At 45.9% G+C, this 16,532-nt stretch overlaps 2 protein-coding genes across 11 annotated transcripts in view; one reads left to right on the forward strand and one right to left on the reverse strand.

The window, feature by feature from the left end:
- ABI1 (abl interactor 1) overlaps positions 1-3,502 on the forward strand; it is a 112,906-nt gene extending 109,404 nt beyond the window's left edge. For all 7 annotated transcript variants that reach the window (XM_062211161.1, XM_062211155.1, XM_062211157.1 and 4 more), the window contains one exon: positions 1,528-3,502. In XM_062211161.1, the coding sequence (XP_062067145.1) occupies positions 1,528-1,703 (176 nt within the window). In that variant the 3' untranslated portion in view covers positions 1,704-3,502. The remainder of the gene's footprint in view (positions 1-1,527) is intronic.
- A 261-nt stretch (positions 3,503-3,763) lies between these two features.
- The window catches only part of PDSS1 (decaprenyl diphosphate synthase subunit 1), a 41,630-nt gene continuing 28,861 nt past the window's right edge, over positions 3,764-16,532 (reverse strand). For 2 of the 4 annotated variants that reach the window (XM_062211164.1, XM_062211162.1), the window contains exons 8-11: positions 13,113-13,193; positions 12,907-13,020; positions 9,120-9,200; positions 3,764-3,904 (exon numbers count right to left, since the gene is read on the reverse strand). In XM_062211164.1, the coding sequence (XP_062067148.1) occupies positions 3,764-3,904; positions 9,120-9,200; positions 12,907-13,020; positions 13,113-13,193 (417 nt within the window). Of the gene's footprint in view, positions 3,905-8,626; positions 8,751-9,119; positions 9,201-12,906; positions 13,021-13,112; positions 13,194-16,532 lie in introns of those variants that run through there. The other 2 variants (XM_062211163.1, XM_062211166.1) reach the window with 2 other exon arrangements.

Raw genomic sequence — 16,532 nt, forward strand, 5'->3', positions numbered from 1 at the left:
AGTGGAATACCTCTTTCTGTCTCTCCCTCCCTCTGTCTGTAACTCTCTCAACTAAATCAATAAATCTTTAAAAAAAAAAAAAAAAAGGTGCGTGATCTGAAGTATAGAGGCTGGGACTTAAACCAGTGCCTGAACTGGTGCCCATGTGGGATGGTGGTGTAACAGGCAGCAGCTTAACCAGTTACATCACAGTGCCAGCCCCTTGAATTGTGTTTGTACCTAGATTTTAATTTATAAAGCAATCTTTAAATAACTATGAAGTGGGAAAATGAGTTCATAAATTTGGGAAGATATGTTTAATACACTTGGCAGTACAGCAGGATTAAAAGCCTATCTTCACAAGTTGAGGTACTGAGTCCTGAACCAGAGGTCAGCTTGCCGTTTTTGGGTAAGGCCAAGTAGTATTTTAGACTCTGTTGGCTATATGGTCTGTCGCAGCTGTTGTGCCTGCAGTTGTAGCACAAAAGCAGGCACAGACAGTATGTTAGATGCGGCCATGTTGCAAGGGAACTTTATGTACAAACAAGAAGGCAGCAGCTTGGATATGTGTATTGAGTTGTTGATTTGCCGACCTGGAGTATAAATCAGAACTTGAGATTTAGTAGGGTTAGATTTAAAATCTTTTTGTCATTTTTATAATCACAAGGTGAATGAATCCTGGATTAATTGCATTTCAGTTGAGTATGACAACAGTTTATGACAAGGCTGGTTTTTTTGTATTTATTTTATTTATTTGAAAGAGTTACAGAGAGAGGTAGAGACAGAGAGAGGGAGGTCTTTCATCTAATGGTTTACTCCCCAAATGGCTGCAATGGTCGGAGCTGGGCCAATCAGAAGCCAGGAACCAGGAGCTTCTTCTGGGTCTCCTATGTGCTTGTAGGGGTCCAAGGGCTCGGGGCATCCTCTGCTGTTTTCCCAGGTGCATTAGCAGGGAGCTGGATCAGAAGTGGATCACCCAGCCTTGAACCGGCACCCATATGGGATTCCGGTGCTGCAGCCTGGGGCTTTAACCTGCTGCACCACAGTGCTGGCCCCAACATGACTGTTCTTAAAGCCATTTTTTCTTACCTGTAAGCTAATTTAACTTTAGCCTAATATGTGCCAAATTATATACTTTCCAATTAGACAGCTTTGGTTGTTACGTGGTTTACTGAATAAAAGTTAGCTTTGCCTAACAGTTACTTTGAAAATGGTACTTCCCATATGATGGACACTTTGTAGATATGGGAGCAAATGGATTAGAATATCTTATAAATCCCTGAACTCTGAGATCTTTCTTAAAAAGATTGGTAGAACCTTTTGATTTCTTTCATTTAATTAAACTGAAATTTGGCCCTAATATCACGCCAGTGATTCAGTCACATTGTTGGCCACTGATTGACCTATATTGAAGGATACAGGAATTAAGACTTTTCATGAAAATAGTTGGCTTTGGCATATTATAGTACAATTGGCATAACATTTCAAAATTCAATTCTATGTTGAGTATAGTACACTCATGTGCTACTCTGTCTCTTTTCTCCATAGTTGTTGCAATATATGATTATACAAAAGACAAGGATGATGAGCTGTCCTTCATGGAGGGTGCAATCATTTATGTTATAAAGAAGAATGATGATGGCTGGTATGAAGGAGTCTGCAATCGAGTGACTGGTCTCTTCCCTGGGAACTATGTTGAATCAATCATGCACTATACTGATTAGATTTTTGCTTTTAAAGTAGGATCTTATTACTCAGTCATACTGTGGGACTATTACGATTAACAGAATTGTCTTAATATGTTTTAAAATGTGCCCATATTTTCAGGACATGCTGTTTTATTGGTATAATTGAATGTCTACCTATAAGCATAAATCATTGAGGCAGTTTGTGTATTGCTAAAGAGCAACTTATACAAGAGGCTGTCCCTGATTTTGCTTATGTACTTACTTACACAATGTTAACTTTATGACCAGCCTAAATATTCTGGGGAAGCGGGGTATAATATTTAATGAATTATATGATTCAGATTGTATCATTACATGTTTCAGTGAGCATGGTTACTAATGCTATGTCAAACTAATATTAAAATCAGAAAACTGAAATGCTGGTGCTGGTCATACTTTTTTGTTTAGATTCTCTCATTTAAAAAAAATACTGTTTAAAGCATGCATAAAAATTTATGTGTTGAAATATACTGAAAAATTCCAAGATGCTTCTAATTTGTGTGCTATTTCCCTGGAGTATTCACACTTAGGTCTCCTGAAATGAATTGAGTCTCTAAGTTCTCCATGCAAAACAAACAAAAGGCTAATCTGTAACGTTATAATTTGTACCTAAGTTTTTTAATGAATGAAATTTGAATTATAAATTTTTTCCATTCATAAATATATAAGTGAACCAAAGGTTTTTGTCCTTTCCTTCACTGGTTTGCTTTAAAAAAAAAAAAAAAGAGAGAGAGAGAGAGATACTGATTTATTATAGAATTATGGTTCTATTTTCTCAATATATTAACTTGGAAAAAAATTTTAGCCTTAATCTGTCCCAACAGCAATGTGATGGATTTTTTGCAGATTTAAAATCTGAGATGGTTATTTACAAGTCAATCTACTGAATTCCTTTTTGAAAGTAACTAACTTTTGAAGCTACGAAAATGTGTCAAAGTGTACACATTCATCCTGTAAGTAAAATTTTTAAGGATTGCCATAGCTGTCCTTTACTTTTACAGTGGACTATTGTACACTGGTTTGATGAAAGGAAATTATAAGTATCTTTTACATATTGTAAAAGTAAGTGCGATTGATTTGTGAATAGGCACTATTTAATCCATTACCTGGCACTAGCAACATAAGATTTTAAAATACAATAATTTGGAAAGAAGGTGAGTCATGTATTATTCAGTGAACAGAGATCTACGTAACCAACAGATTTGTATTGTCTTTTGACATAATTGAAATGCAACACATGCACTTTGTGTGTCTCCTCTTAATTTAAGGGAGGGTTAGAGGGATGTCTTCTCTTCTTGTGTATAATTCTGTATTGCTTAGGATATTGAAGTAGAGCACTCAAGTGTGGGTTTCTGTGTATTGAGGATTTGTTTGAGTTTCAAATTACAGTTATGTATTGGGCGTTACAGACTTCTAACAGCATAGTGAATGGTAAGACTAGTGCAAAACATTTATTTCTGACAATTAAAGACCATTATTGCTACCAAATCAATGTGACTGTTTCATATACATTTTGCCTTTGTTAATTTCAAACCAAGTGTCATTAGTGATCAGCTAGCTACCTTCTATTCCTTTTTTAAGTGGAATGTTCTCTTAATTTGTATATAACCTGTTGTCTAAATTTTATGTACAGTCTTTTATAATAAACCATTCTCCTATGAGTTTTTGGATACTGTTAAAATACAAATAATGTGGATCTAAGTGCACACTTCACAATTTTCTGATCTTTACTCCTATGGTGAAATAATAGAAACCATTTGAATTTTAACATTGATTATTTATTTGTGCAATGGCTTTACATGTGGATATTAACAGTGTAAACAATGCCACAGAACCATCAAGATACCTCAATTAGAATTTATAAGACTACAATGACAGAGTCAGATGATTTAAGTACATTGAAAAAGTTTTCTGAAAAACTTTGCCAATAAAAAAAAACCTGCCCATTAATAAGGTTGAAATTGTTTTTTAAAATGATTTTTGGTTATCTGCACATGAAGCAAACAACTTTAGGCACAGTCTGGTAAAGTAGCTGCCAGAAAGAACAGAAAGAGTTGTTATTTCTCTCTCGTGAGTACGATTTCCGAGAGCTGAATGAGGGCATCTCTTTCTGGGGATGGTCGCAGTTTGCTGATCTCTCTGATGGCTTCATGGCAGTACCGCTGGGCGAGGTAGGTTGTCTGTTGCACACCATCACTCTACAGAAGTGGAACAAAACAGAACAGACATGTCAGTGACTGGATCAGCCCTTAAATTTCTGCCAAAATGCATTAAAACTTACTGTTTTTTCAACTTGTCTCTAACGATTTATTTATTTGAAAGGCAGAGTTAGAGACATGGGGGTGGGGGGATGGGGAGGTCTTCCATCCACTGGTTCACTCCCCAAACAGCGGCAACGTCCAGAGCTGGGATGGCCAGCAGCTTCTTCCGGGTCTCCCACATAGGTGGCAGCGGCCCAAAGGACTTGGAGAATCTAATGTTGCTTTCCCAGGCCATAGCAGGGAGCTGGATCAGAAGTGTAGCAGGTAAGACTCGAACTGGCATCCATATGAGATGTGAGATGCCGGCTTTATCCGCTACGCCACAGTACTGGCCCCTCCAACTTCCTCTGCCTACCTGTTTTAGATCCTTTTCCAGACTGAAGCAGATTTCTATTTTATTAGCATGCAAAATTACAATACACAAATGTTTTAAAAGAAAAAAACGTTAGAAAATAACATATATCACACAAGGAAAGTACAGAAAAAGGGCTTGTAATGAAAGCCAACTGTTCCTTTCCCTCAAAGGCACCTGCTTCTCCTCTTAGTTTTCACTGTCTGCTGCCTTTCTGTGACGGAAGATCAGGCTTTAGCACCCCCCCCCCCCCCCCCCCGAGCTATGCCTCCTGGTTTTCTTCCACTCAGAGTGGAACACTCCTAACTTGGTGGTTAAGGCCTCTGACTTTCTAGACTACCGGCGGCTCAAAATAGCGCACGTTTTTGTTGGCTGTGCCTCATTGTGGAGGAGCCTCTCCTCTTCGACACATCTGACTGAAGTACATCTGCAAATAAGCAGCCGAGAACGTGTGGACAGGAAGTCAAGGTTTAGTCAGTGTGTGTGTGACTTTATTTTGTAGTCAGATTTAATCATGGTTTGAGTGAAGAATCCTAGGTTTAAAATGTTTGTCATAATTTAGAAGGCCCTGCTCCAGAGTGTTCTAGTGTTTTTGCTACACACTGAGCCAATTTTGATACCTTTTGCTTGTATAAGTGATTACTGATTCTCTTCCTGAAATATTTGCTAAATGATTATACCAATTCTCCTAGTTTTCCTGTTTCTAGTTTTTTGAATGTTGTTGTTGTTTATGAGAGAGGGAGAGGGAACACACACCATCTGCTGGCTTACTCACCAAATGCCCACAGTGGTAGCAGACACAGACCCACACCCTGGGGCAGGAGAGGGGGCTGGACTGGGGGTGCTTCCCCGGGGCACCCATTCACTGGCTACTTCCCACAGGCCCACTGTGGCTGGAGTCAGGAGCCAGAGCTGGGAATCAAACCCAGGCACACTGCTGTGGGGCTCAAGTGTCTTAACGGCTAGGTTAAATGCAGGTGCCCCTGTTTAAAGTTCACATTTCCTCAATTTCATAGGGTAACCCTTCTTTGGAGTTCATTTTTCACCATTATTTAAGATTTTTAAAGAACTCACTCTTAACTCACTTTGAAGGTATTACCCTATTGTTTTTGAATACGGTATATTTTTGGACTCTGTATTTTCCTGTGTATTTCGTTTTCTTTTTCTTCTTGTTCCACTTGAGAGGGAGGGCAGAGAGAGGTCCCATCTGCCGGTTCACTCCCCAGAAGCCCTAATACTGTGGGACACTATTAGAGCCAGGAAGTGCCAGTTCAGTTTAGCACTTCCATATGGTTAGCAGGAATCCAACTACTTGAGCTGTCACTGTTCCCTTCCAGAGTCTGCATGAACAGGGAGCTGTACTCTGGAGCCACAGCTGGGTATCAAGCCCAGGTACTCCACGGTGGGAAACAGGTGTCTGAACTAACCATTAGGCCAAATGCCTGCTTCATGGATCTTCACTTGTTTGTTTTGGTCTACTATTTAGTTCAGCAGGCTAACCAACTCTTTAATAATACTGAATTGTCCATTCCTATTTAAGGTGGGAACAGGTACCAGAAGCTCTGTGGCAATACAAGGATCTGGAATATAGAGCTCTTTGGTGACTTCTGTTTAGAAAACATTAGTGGGATTTTTCTGTAAGAGTATTTCTGGGTAGGCTTAGTGGGACTTCACTGTTTTACGTAACAGCAATTTCCCTCTTTTTCAGTCCCACTTCTCACTTCAGATGTCAGTAGTAACAGTCAGCCCTCCTCATCCATGGTTTCCACATCCTCAGACTTAACCATGATCAAAAATGTTTGAAAAAACGTGGCATCTATACCAAATATGTACAGACTTTACCAAATCATTACTAAGCAATATGCCTACTGCCCTATAAATAGTACATAAATAGCTGTTATATGTAGCATTTACACAGGAGTAGAGAGGAGTCAAGGTATGTGAGAGGACATGCATAGTTTATAGGTAAGTACTACATCACTGTATACAAGGGACTTGGGCATGTGAGGGGGGTTCCTGGAACCAATTCCCTAATGGGTGCCAAGGGGTAACTTCTCTGACTTCTGAAGCCAGAACTTCCTCCAGGGACCGGACTTCTTTTCAGTTGCAGTTTCTCTCAAAATGAGTTATTTTCAGTATTGCCAAACTAACTTCCACAAAAGTGGTCACTTAGCATGTTAGGACGCCTAACGGTCATTTGAAAGAGAAATCCTTCGGAAGGGTGTTGGTTTTTGGAAATCTGAAAATGCTGAAAGGGGGTCCCGTGTAGTGGCACAACAGGTTAAACCACTGACTGCAATGCCTGATTCCCATATGGGTGCCGTTTTGAGCCCCGGCTGCTCCACTTCCCATCCAGCTCCTTGCTAATGCACCTGGGAAGCCAGCGAAGGATGGCCCAAGTCCTTGGGCCTCTGCCACCCACATGGGAGATCTGGAAGAAGCTCCTGGCTTTGGCCTGGCCCAGCCCTCATCGATGTGGCCATTGAGGAGTGAACCAGAGGATGGACGATCTCTTTCAGTCTCTCTCCCTCTCTGTGACTCTGCCTCTCGAATACAATAAATCTTTACAAAAATGCTGAAAGGTAATTTTTTTCAAGTGTTCCACTAAGTATGGATCTCAGACCACATTTATCTACTAACAATTGTCTGCTCAATCCTCCTTATTCCCTAGATATGCTGGCTGCGGACTGCTCTGAATTTGGAAACAGCTTACTCTTAAAAAGACAGTTACCAAAACTGGAAAGTAAAAAGATCTGGCTTCTATAAAAAGTTCAGAAGATGCCATGACAATCTGTATAAACGCATAGCTGCCTATATCGACTTAAACTTTTGAAACACAGAGAGACTGTCCACCTACTGGTTCACTCCCTAAATGCCTGCAACAGCCAGGGCTGGGCCAGGCCAAACCGGGATCTTCGAACTCCATCCATGTTTTCCATGGTTGGAACTAGAACTCTTGTCATCCTTGGGGGAGTCAGGGGCCCAGCTACTTGAGCATCATCCACTGCCTCCCAGGGTGCACACTAGCAGGAAGCTGGAACCAGAAGGGAGCGGAGACTCAAACCTAGGCACACTCCAATATAGGATGCTAGTGTTCAAAGCGGCATCTTAATGACTGTGCCAGTGTGCCTATTTCTGCCCTCAGTTTTTGTTTTTTAAATAGCTTTAAAAGAAACAGGGGTTTATATTTATTTCTTTGAAATCCAGAGTTATGGGGTGGTGAGAGAGTGGGAGGGCAGAGAGAAGTCATTCCCTGGTTCACTCCTGAAATGGCTGCAATGGCCAAGGCTGGACCAGGCCAAAGCCAGGAGTTAAGAACTTCTGGGTCTCCCACAGGGGTGCAGGGGCCCAAGCACTCATGTGGGAGATGTCCCCTGCTGCTTTTCCAGGTGCATTACAGAGCTGGATTGGAAACGGAGCAGCCGAGGATCCAGCTGGCACCCATGAGGGTTGCCAGCATCGTAGGTAGTGGCTTTACTCACTACACCACTATGCTGCCCCCCCCACCCCCTTTAAAAAAGATTTATTTCTTTGAAAAGCAGAGTTGGAGAGAGAGACAGAATAAACGGCTGTTTATTTAGTCACACTTTGATAACTGCTGCACGGGATGGACTTGGAACGATCACCAGGAGCAGGCGATTTTCATAGCCTCACCTTGGCAGGATTCTGAGGACACAGACTAGGCCGAAAGCACGTCCGGGGGGCTGGGAACACAGTGAGGCTATGATGGACTTGGGGGATGGGGCTGACTACACATCGGACTCACTGTGGTGACTGCTCAAAATTTTTTAAAAACATTAACATCTAAGTCTTACTGAACACCAATTAAATCAGTATCTTTTGAAAATATTCTAGAAGAATTAAAAATGAGAAACATGAGTTTTTCCTTCTCAAGTTTTTGTCATAAGAGTTGACTGCCAGGTGGGCGACTGGTTGAGACACCTGCATCCGGGGCCAGCGCTGTGGTGCAGTGGGCTGGGCCTCTGCCTGCAACACCAGCATCCTCCATGGGTGCTGGTTCTTCATATACAGCTCTCTGCTAATGCACTTGGGAAAAGCAGCGGAAGATGGCCCAAGTGCTGGGGCCCCTGCCTCCTATGCGGGAGGCCTGGATGAAGCTCCTGGCTCAGCTGTGGACATTGCAACCACTTAGGGAGTGAACCAGTGGATAGAACTTTCTCTCTCCTTCCCTCTCTAACTCTTTGAAGTAAATAAATCTTAAAACAAACAAACAAACAAAAAAAAACCCCAAAACTTCCGGCATCCCACGTTGGAGTACCTGGGGTTTGATACCTGGCTCCACTTACCAGCTTCCTGCTCATGCAAACCCTGGGAGGCAGCAAGTGGCTGGGTTCCTGCCACCCATGTGAGAGACCTGGGGTGAGTTCCCTGCTCCTGGTTTTTGTCCCAGCCAAGGGCCATTGGGGGCATCTGGGAGAGAACCAGAAGTTGGACGCGTGCACTTTGCATGCACGCTCTCCCTCCCCCTTCCTTGTCTGCCTACCACTCAGATAGGAAAAAAAAAAATGTTGATCATATTTGTTCTCACATGTAACATTTTTTAGTTAAAATTACATTGGCTTAAAGACTATGTCACACACCTAAAGATGTTTTCTTTTAAAAATAATCATACCTGGGGCCTGCGTGGGAGACCATGAGGAGGTCCTGGCTCCTGGCTTCAGATCGGTGCAGCTCAGGCAGTTGTGGCCATTTGGGAAGTGAACCAGTGGAGGGGGGACCTTTTTCTCTGTCTCTCCCTCTCAAAATAAATTAAAATCTTAAAAATAAAAATAATCATACCTGTAATACATATTGTCGCGCTCTATCCACATCTCCTGGCAAACTGAACCGTCTCATTATCATAGCATTCATTTCTGGAAACTAAATGTAAAGAAAACTCTAGTTATTGGTCTTGGGAGAATCCAGTGGTTTAACACTCTAGGAAACACCAACCAGAAACGTGACAAGTGTTGAGTGGACGGGGAGCAGCTGAGACGTGCCGTGTCGGCCGGGCCCGAGGCCCTGCACACAAGCAGCAGCCGCTGACCCACAGCCCAGGGCTGAGCTGAGAGAGGCAGCGGAATGAGGACATCTACCTCGAGTCTCCTGGTCGTCTTCCCTCACACTCCTGACAACCTCGACTGCATCAGAATCGTCTACACTCCCCACTGGCCCTCTCCCCTGAGGTGGGGACGGTGGGGTCTGCGCGTGCAGTCCTGCCAAATCCCTAGGTCAGGTGGACATGTTGGAAAACTGCTGTCCTAGGACAAGGCGGGAATTAGAGCGCCAGCTGAAACCTGTGCAAGTTTCTGAGCAGGGCTCTGCCTGTAGCACACACCCCAATGTGAACTGGAGCAGTGGTGCTGGTTGGTTGTACAGTGCTAACATTTAGATGTTTCAGTACACTTGCCTGGATCCTGCTCCCAAGGGTTGTCATATATTGGCTTGGAGGTAGGCCTGGATAGTGGGGCTCTTAAGGTAGAACCAAGGTTAAGAACCACTGAATTGGAGGAGCTACAGGCAGAGGTTAACAACCAGGTTATTGATAAGCCAATGGGTATAAGAGGAAGATAAGATAATATAAGATAAGCCAATGGGTATAAGAGGAAGAAAGAAACCTACAAAGGTTCTGAAGACAGAATCTATATTCCGCAACAGTAGGCAGCTGTTGGAGAATGGCCACTGTTAACAGCATACACGTGCTGGGGCACTGAATCCTGCAGCTTCCGCAGTGCGGGCTCCAGTCGCCACGCTGCACGAGTGCTTTCATCCTTGAGTCCCGGGCTCCCTGTCTGTCTCACGAGCTGACAGGCCTGAACCCTTAACAACTTCACGGCATCGTGAACTAAGAGGTAGGATGCGCCTGGTCTTGGACATGCTCAGTGCGTATAGCAGTTGCACTGCGCCTGAAGAATGAAATGAGTTGTTCTATAACCTTCACCATGCTATTAACAATTCTAGAAAAGAAAACTGGGCACACATAGGAAAACCTCAGCCACATGACGGCAGATGAGCCAGTGTTCTCAACAGAGCTCTGAATGTGCCGAGGCTACTAACACGCTTACAGAATTTAAAGAGCCAGCAGTTGGTTAGTTCTTAAATGAAAACCAGTAATTTGCTTTCCTAACTGGTCTTTTAAGATTAAAATAATGTAAGCTATACAGCAAACAAATCAGGGAGGCCTAAGTCCATCTGTATTAGTGGTAAAAAGCCAAGTAGGCATTTGTTTCAGTTTTGAAATTTCATATTCTAAAACTGGGTTATCGAGAAAGTTACATCCTTAAGGCTGGTGTGACCCTGTTCTAGACATCCGGCACCCTGTTTACATGTATAAGCTTTTCCTGAAACACCAACAAGTGTGCTAAAATGTACTGACTGGGTGGGTTCTGCGAAGGCTTTTTTTTTTTTTTTTTAACTATAAAAAGTATCAGAGAAAGCAAAATTTGAAAGAAAATATTTGCATTGAGTGTGACTACATCCTTCCTTGAGAAAACATGTAGCGTGTGCAGTTTTGATATGCAAATATGCAATTCTTCCCCTAAGCACCGCTCCATGCCCTTCATGTGTGTGTGAGACAGAAGCAGCCTGACAGGAACAACAGTTGCCTGCCTACAGTTTTAGGGAGGAGCAAGACAATTTGTGTTTGCTCAGGCTGTTTTTACAAGTAGGAGCGACCTCCTGGGGATGAATCAGGTTTTCAAGTCTGTCTACACTACGCAGGTGCTCTGTGAATTGGACTGAGTTTACCCAAACAGAGCCTGGGTAACCAAGGCACCAACTAGTCACCGCACTAGCGTAAGCCGGTGCGGAGGCTGGCGACGGCAGTGGGAAATACAGCTACAGGCTGGCATTTAGATTTGGTGACTTAGCAGAGAGAGAAACAGAACAAAGTCGTTTTTTTTTAAAGATACTTAAAAACCAAGGGATCTCATGAAAGAAAGGAAAACACTTCTTTTTGTTTCTGAAAGTTTCAAGATCCAACCAATAGGTGACACCCTGTGAAGATTTAACATGAGGTTTCTGTCCCTAAAATAACACATACAAGACAGGGCACTGCTATCACTGGGAAGTCCAGAAATCCTTCCCCCCCACCACCTGTTCTGAGAAAACCCCTTCAGAGACGTGAGAGACAGTGGGATTCCAGACAGGGAGGTTCTGTCTACAAAGTGCCAATTTCAAGACAACCCACCATGCCAAGTTAAAAAGAAAAAGGTGGTTTCTGCAAGGCGGCTTGTCCTGGTCCAGCGAGTCCGTGTTCACAGGGGAGAGCCTCAGAGACCCTGCGGACAAAACCCGGCCCCTGCCCCACAGGGACTGCGCCCCTGAGAAGCACGAAGCCCTCTACTCCGCCGGCCACTGGTCCGGGGACACCAGGTGGCTGCTCTGTAGGAAGCCCTGCTGGTGCCACGCAAGCTTGCCAGGTGCTAACTCTGATCAGTTGTCAGTGGCAGTCAGAAACCCTGCTCCGGTTAAAATCCACCGTGGTCACAGAGGCCTTGGACCGTTCAGTAGCCTTCCGAGCTGCTCAGCACATTGTAAATTTTGGCCAGGCGCAAGCGGCAGGTTCTTTATTTGTGTAAGAGACATCAACACGCCTGTCACAGAGAGGAGCTGCGGGATTAGGGATAATGCACGAAGTCCTTTATGAGCTAAAAATAACCCACTTTTATTAATGTGCAAATACTGCACATCCTCATGTTATTTTTGGAACCTGTTTTACCCAGAATTACATTAAGCTGCATAAATCTTTTGGTAATTTCTTGCTGATAATCTTTTTTTATTTGACAGTGCAAACCTTAGTAGAGCCTTAACGGGCTGTTTTATTTGAAAAGTTATAAATACCCATGTGACTAACCTCTGCCCATGTGTCATGAGACAGACAAGTCAGCACACTTCTGAAGCGACTGCTGTCCACAGTCACTTCTTGCTTGGCCTCCTTGTGTTCCCTTTTCGGGGGCTGTGATATGGCCTTGAGCCCCCACCCCCACCCCATGGGCAGATGAGAAAAGTGCTGTCTGCAGTGAGCGGGTGCCTCGTGATGGGGGTTTCCCAGTGGAGCACCCACAGAACCATGGCTTGGGGTACGGAAACCTCCCCGTTGGTTCCTGGTCCTTCCCCTCCACTTTTTTTTATAGAAAGCTTTTATTTAATAAATATGAATTTAATAAGTACAACTTCTGGATTATAGCGGTTCTTCCTCTATACCATTCTTTTTTTTAAGCCAGAATTTTTCCTTCTCACACATTACTGTCAGATCAATATGTGGGAGGGGTCCATTCCCCCACCTAACGCTTGGTCCCCTTATGTGGGAAGGGGAAAGTAAGTTTGTTTCTTTAGCAATAAGTTCCTAGTGAAACAATCAGCAGAGACCAGGGTATTCTCTGAAGTCGGACTCAGCTGTTAATTTAATCATGGGGCTGGTGACAATGAGTTATACGACTACAGCTACCAAACTTTATTTTTGAGGCAGGGTCAAATCCAGATCCCGCTCTCACCTGAACGCCGCCGGCTGTTCCTGGAGCCAGCCTTCCCGTCGGCCCTGCTGAGACACTGGTTCAGTGGGCCGCACGGAGCTTGGGGGACTCACCTGCTGACAGGCAAAGAGCACAGGGCCAGTGGCTAGGCCGAGCTTCAGATCAGCAGATGTCGGCTTGCCCATCTGGTGAGAACACGAGGTGAAGTCCAACACGTCGTCTATTAGCTGGCGAAAGGCAAACGAGGCTGTCAGAGCGCCACCTCTGAGGACTCTGCTGTAGCCACACTGCCACGAGGACAGACGGGGAGCATACGAACCTGAAAGGCTATGCCCACGTTTTTCCCATACTGATAGGCTATCTCGTGCACCACGGGGTCCGGGCATCCTAGGACAGAGACCTGAAACACACAGAGTTCAGGGGTGAGCTGCCACGCAGGCAAGAACGGGCCCCGGCCCCTGGTTGAAGGCGCCGGATAAACATTTCCTCAAAGAGGGGAGTGGAGCCAGAGAGCAAAATACTGATTTCAGTGAAAGAATTTAAATCTTACATCCTTAATTTTAAAGATTTACTTATTTATCTGAAAGTCAGAATTACAGAGAGAGGAGGGAGACAGAGAAATGTCCCACCAGCTGGTTCACTCCGCTAGTGGCTGCAACAGGACTGAGCCAGGCCGGAGCCAGGAGCCAGGAGCCAGGGGCCAGGGGCCAGGAGCCAGGAGCCAGGAGCCAGGGGCTTTATATCCAGGTCTCCCATGAGGGTGCAGGGCCAACTGCTGCAGCTTTTCCAGGCTATTAGCATCACAGGTGGTGGCTTACCCACAACACCAGCCCCTGAAGTCTTAAATTCCAAGACAAGCAGCTGTCTCCCCACCTTCCACCTCTCTCAGGCAGGATAAGCAGTGCTTCCCACTGCTTCGGAAAAACTCATTTACCGTGCAGGGCCTTCTGCTCAGAATCTGCCAAGTCACCCTTTCTGACCCGCAAGGAAAGAGACGCTCCACTGTGAAAAGCTGGCTTCCGGCACAGCCCTGGCCCGGTGACTGTGGCCTTAAGTGACCCCTCTACTCATTTCTCTCTCAGTTTCGGGTTAGATGCGTAATCTAATCTTACACATGACATTGTCGCATACTTCCCCACCTGTACTCCCTCCTTTTAATAACCTGCACTTCCTTCTAAGCAGTTATTCCTGGCTGTCTACTGCAACCGAAGTCTCCGGCTCCAGATGTCCACCTTGCTCTCTCGGCATCAGAAGGCCCTTCCCTGGCCCTGCTGTTTCCAGACTTCTACCACCAGAAAGAAGGGACCTCGAAAAGTCTTAAAACTCCCAGAACACGAGCTGACACTGGCCACTGGAGCGTGCTTCCCTCGGCGCTGCTAAGCATGCTAAACGGGCCGAGGTGCGCTTTCAGAAAACAAAGGTTGGGTACAAACCACAGAGCGGGTGGGGAGGAGAGACGCTGCTCCAGAGAGGAAGTGTCCACACTGACTGTCAATGAGAAAGCCAGATGAAGAACTGCGCCCTGCCCTTCCGCTCCTATCAGCAGGCTCCAGCAGGGGAGGCTCTGCTTAGCTGGCCTGCCCCCGTTGATTTATGACCTTGATCATTAGTGTGACCACGGCATGCGACTTCGTCTCTGTGTACTTGAGTTTCCTCCACAAAAATGTAGGCATGGAAAGCCCTCACCTAAGAAGGGAGTGCGATGCTTCAGCCCAGCCCTCGGGAAGTGCCTGGCACCTGCTGAGGGTCCCTGCACCTCTAATTCAAGCCAGATCACTGGCGATGCGTTAATGAAGTCTGTGACCGTGGGACTTCTGGCCATGGTGCGAGACACACCCGCACTGGATCAGCGTGGCCACTGCCTGGGGAATCATGAACTCCTAACAGCTTCCAGCAGAAGACCTGACCCACGGGCTGTCGGGCGGGGGGGGGGGGGGCTCCTCTTTTCAGCTAAAGAATCCAGGAGCCCATACGGGGGCTGTTCACAAACTTTGGGACATGCCAAATGATCCATCAACCTGGCTCAAAGACCAACAGGGTGGCAAGACGCTGCAGCCTGGGCTGGGCGGAGCCCCCGACTCAACAGCGCTCCTGTTCTGGTCGTGACACGGTCTCCTGTTCACAGGTTAATCCTGCCCAGAGATACAAACTTTCTTCCTCCAAGACAAAAAACTGAAGTTCACCAGTTAGACATCCACGGAGCCCACGTGATTAGCGCTTCGCATTATCTGAGTTAAGCCTCGCAGCGGCCCACACCTACTCACTTGGTGGAGGCAGGGAGGGAGCCCTGTTTCCTGGCCAAGCCCCGCGGCAGTCAGCCCTTGACTCCACACAGTCTGGCCCCAGGGGCTGAGCTCTTCATTACTCGCTGTGCTGCCGCTAATGACCCCAGGTGAGCCGACTGCTGGGAGCTCTGTGTGCCTGCCCCTCCCCGCTCACCCTGCTGCCACACAACTGGGCTGGCACGGGGGAAGTGCTTACAGCCACCACTGCACGCAGGCCACCCCCAGGAGCCCCATTCTCTGAGCCCGGGAAAGGACTGCCTGCACCCACGGCAAAGGAACAGAAAACATCGGCACAACACACACAATGGCAAGGAGGTGCCGGCATCCGAGATGCCTTGGCTCCTCCCGGAAGCGGGTGGAGTGCGCAGAGTGATAAGGCAGAGGAAAGTAGAGCCTGACTCAGTGTTGATGGGAAGCAGATGCCACAGGCAGGCCGCGCTGTGCCTGTTTCCTGGGCTCACCCAGTTCTCAGGAGCCTCACCTCAGACACACGGCGCAGCACTGCTTACATGGGAAGGGGCCACGCACCTGATATTTATCAAGCACCTGTATTTTTTCCTAAAGAGTTATTTTTCATTTATTTGAAAGAATTACAGAGAGAGGTAGGTAAATGGAGGGATGGATGGGGATGGAGAAGGAGAGGGAGAGGGAGAGAGAGAGAGAGGTGGAAGGGGGGTGAGAGAGAGAGAGAAAGAGAGACTCTCCATCTACTGGTCTACTCCCCAAATGGCTGCAATGGCCAGAGCTGAGCCAAGACAGGAGCCAGGAGCTTCCTCCGGGTCTCCCACCTGGGCGCAGAGGGTCCAAGCACTGGGCCATCTTCTGCTGCTTTCCCAGTGCATTAGCAGAGAGCTGGATTGAAAGTAGAGCACCTGGGACTCGAACTGGCGCCCATATGGGATGTCGGGGTTTTAACCCACTGTACCACAGCACTGGCCCACATCTCCATCTTTGAGGTATGGATTTGTGTACCCCAAAAGATACATTCTGATACATGCATGCATGTTTTACGGTGTTATTCATCAACAATAGCGGAGGGATGGGCACTGACTCCGGGGTCCTTCCTCTCCCAGCTCTGACTCCTGACCCGCCTGCCACCTCTCGGGGTGGCAGCAGCGACAGCACAAGGAATGGGGTTCCTTGAAGCCGCACACATGGTAAACTTTCACCGAGTTCCTGGCTCCTGGCTTCAGCTGGGCCCGGCCCAGGCCACTGTGGGCCTTTGGGGAAGTGAGCCAGTGGATGGAAGTTCTCTCTTTCTTTCTGTCTCCCTCTCTCTGCCTCTCAAATGAATAAATAATATTAAATAGTAAAGAATATTGGAGCCCCACCATTACAGAAAGCAATATCAAAATAGGGTATTGTCCAAAACCAACAGAAAGTATTGGGAAAAAAATATATGCAACAGGGAGAGAGCTAATATTCTTAATATATAAAAAGCTTTAAACCCTGAG

This window comes from Lepus europaeus, chromosome 14 (genome assembly GCF_033115175.1).
Source record: "Lepus europaeus isolate LE1 chromosome 14, mLepTim1.pri, whole genome shotgun sequence".
Lineage (NCBI taxonomy): Eukaryota > Metazoa > Chordata > Mammalia > Lagomorpha > Leporidae > Lepus > Lepus europaeus.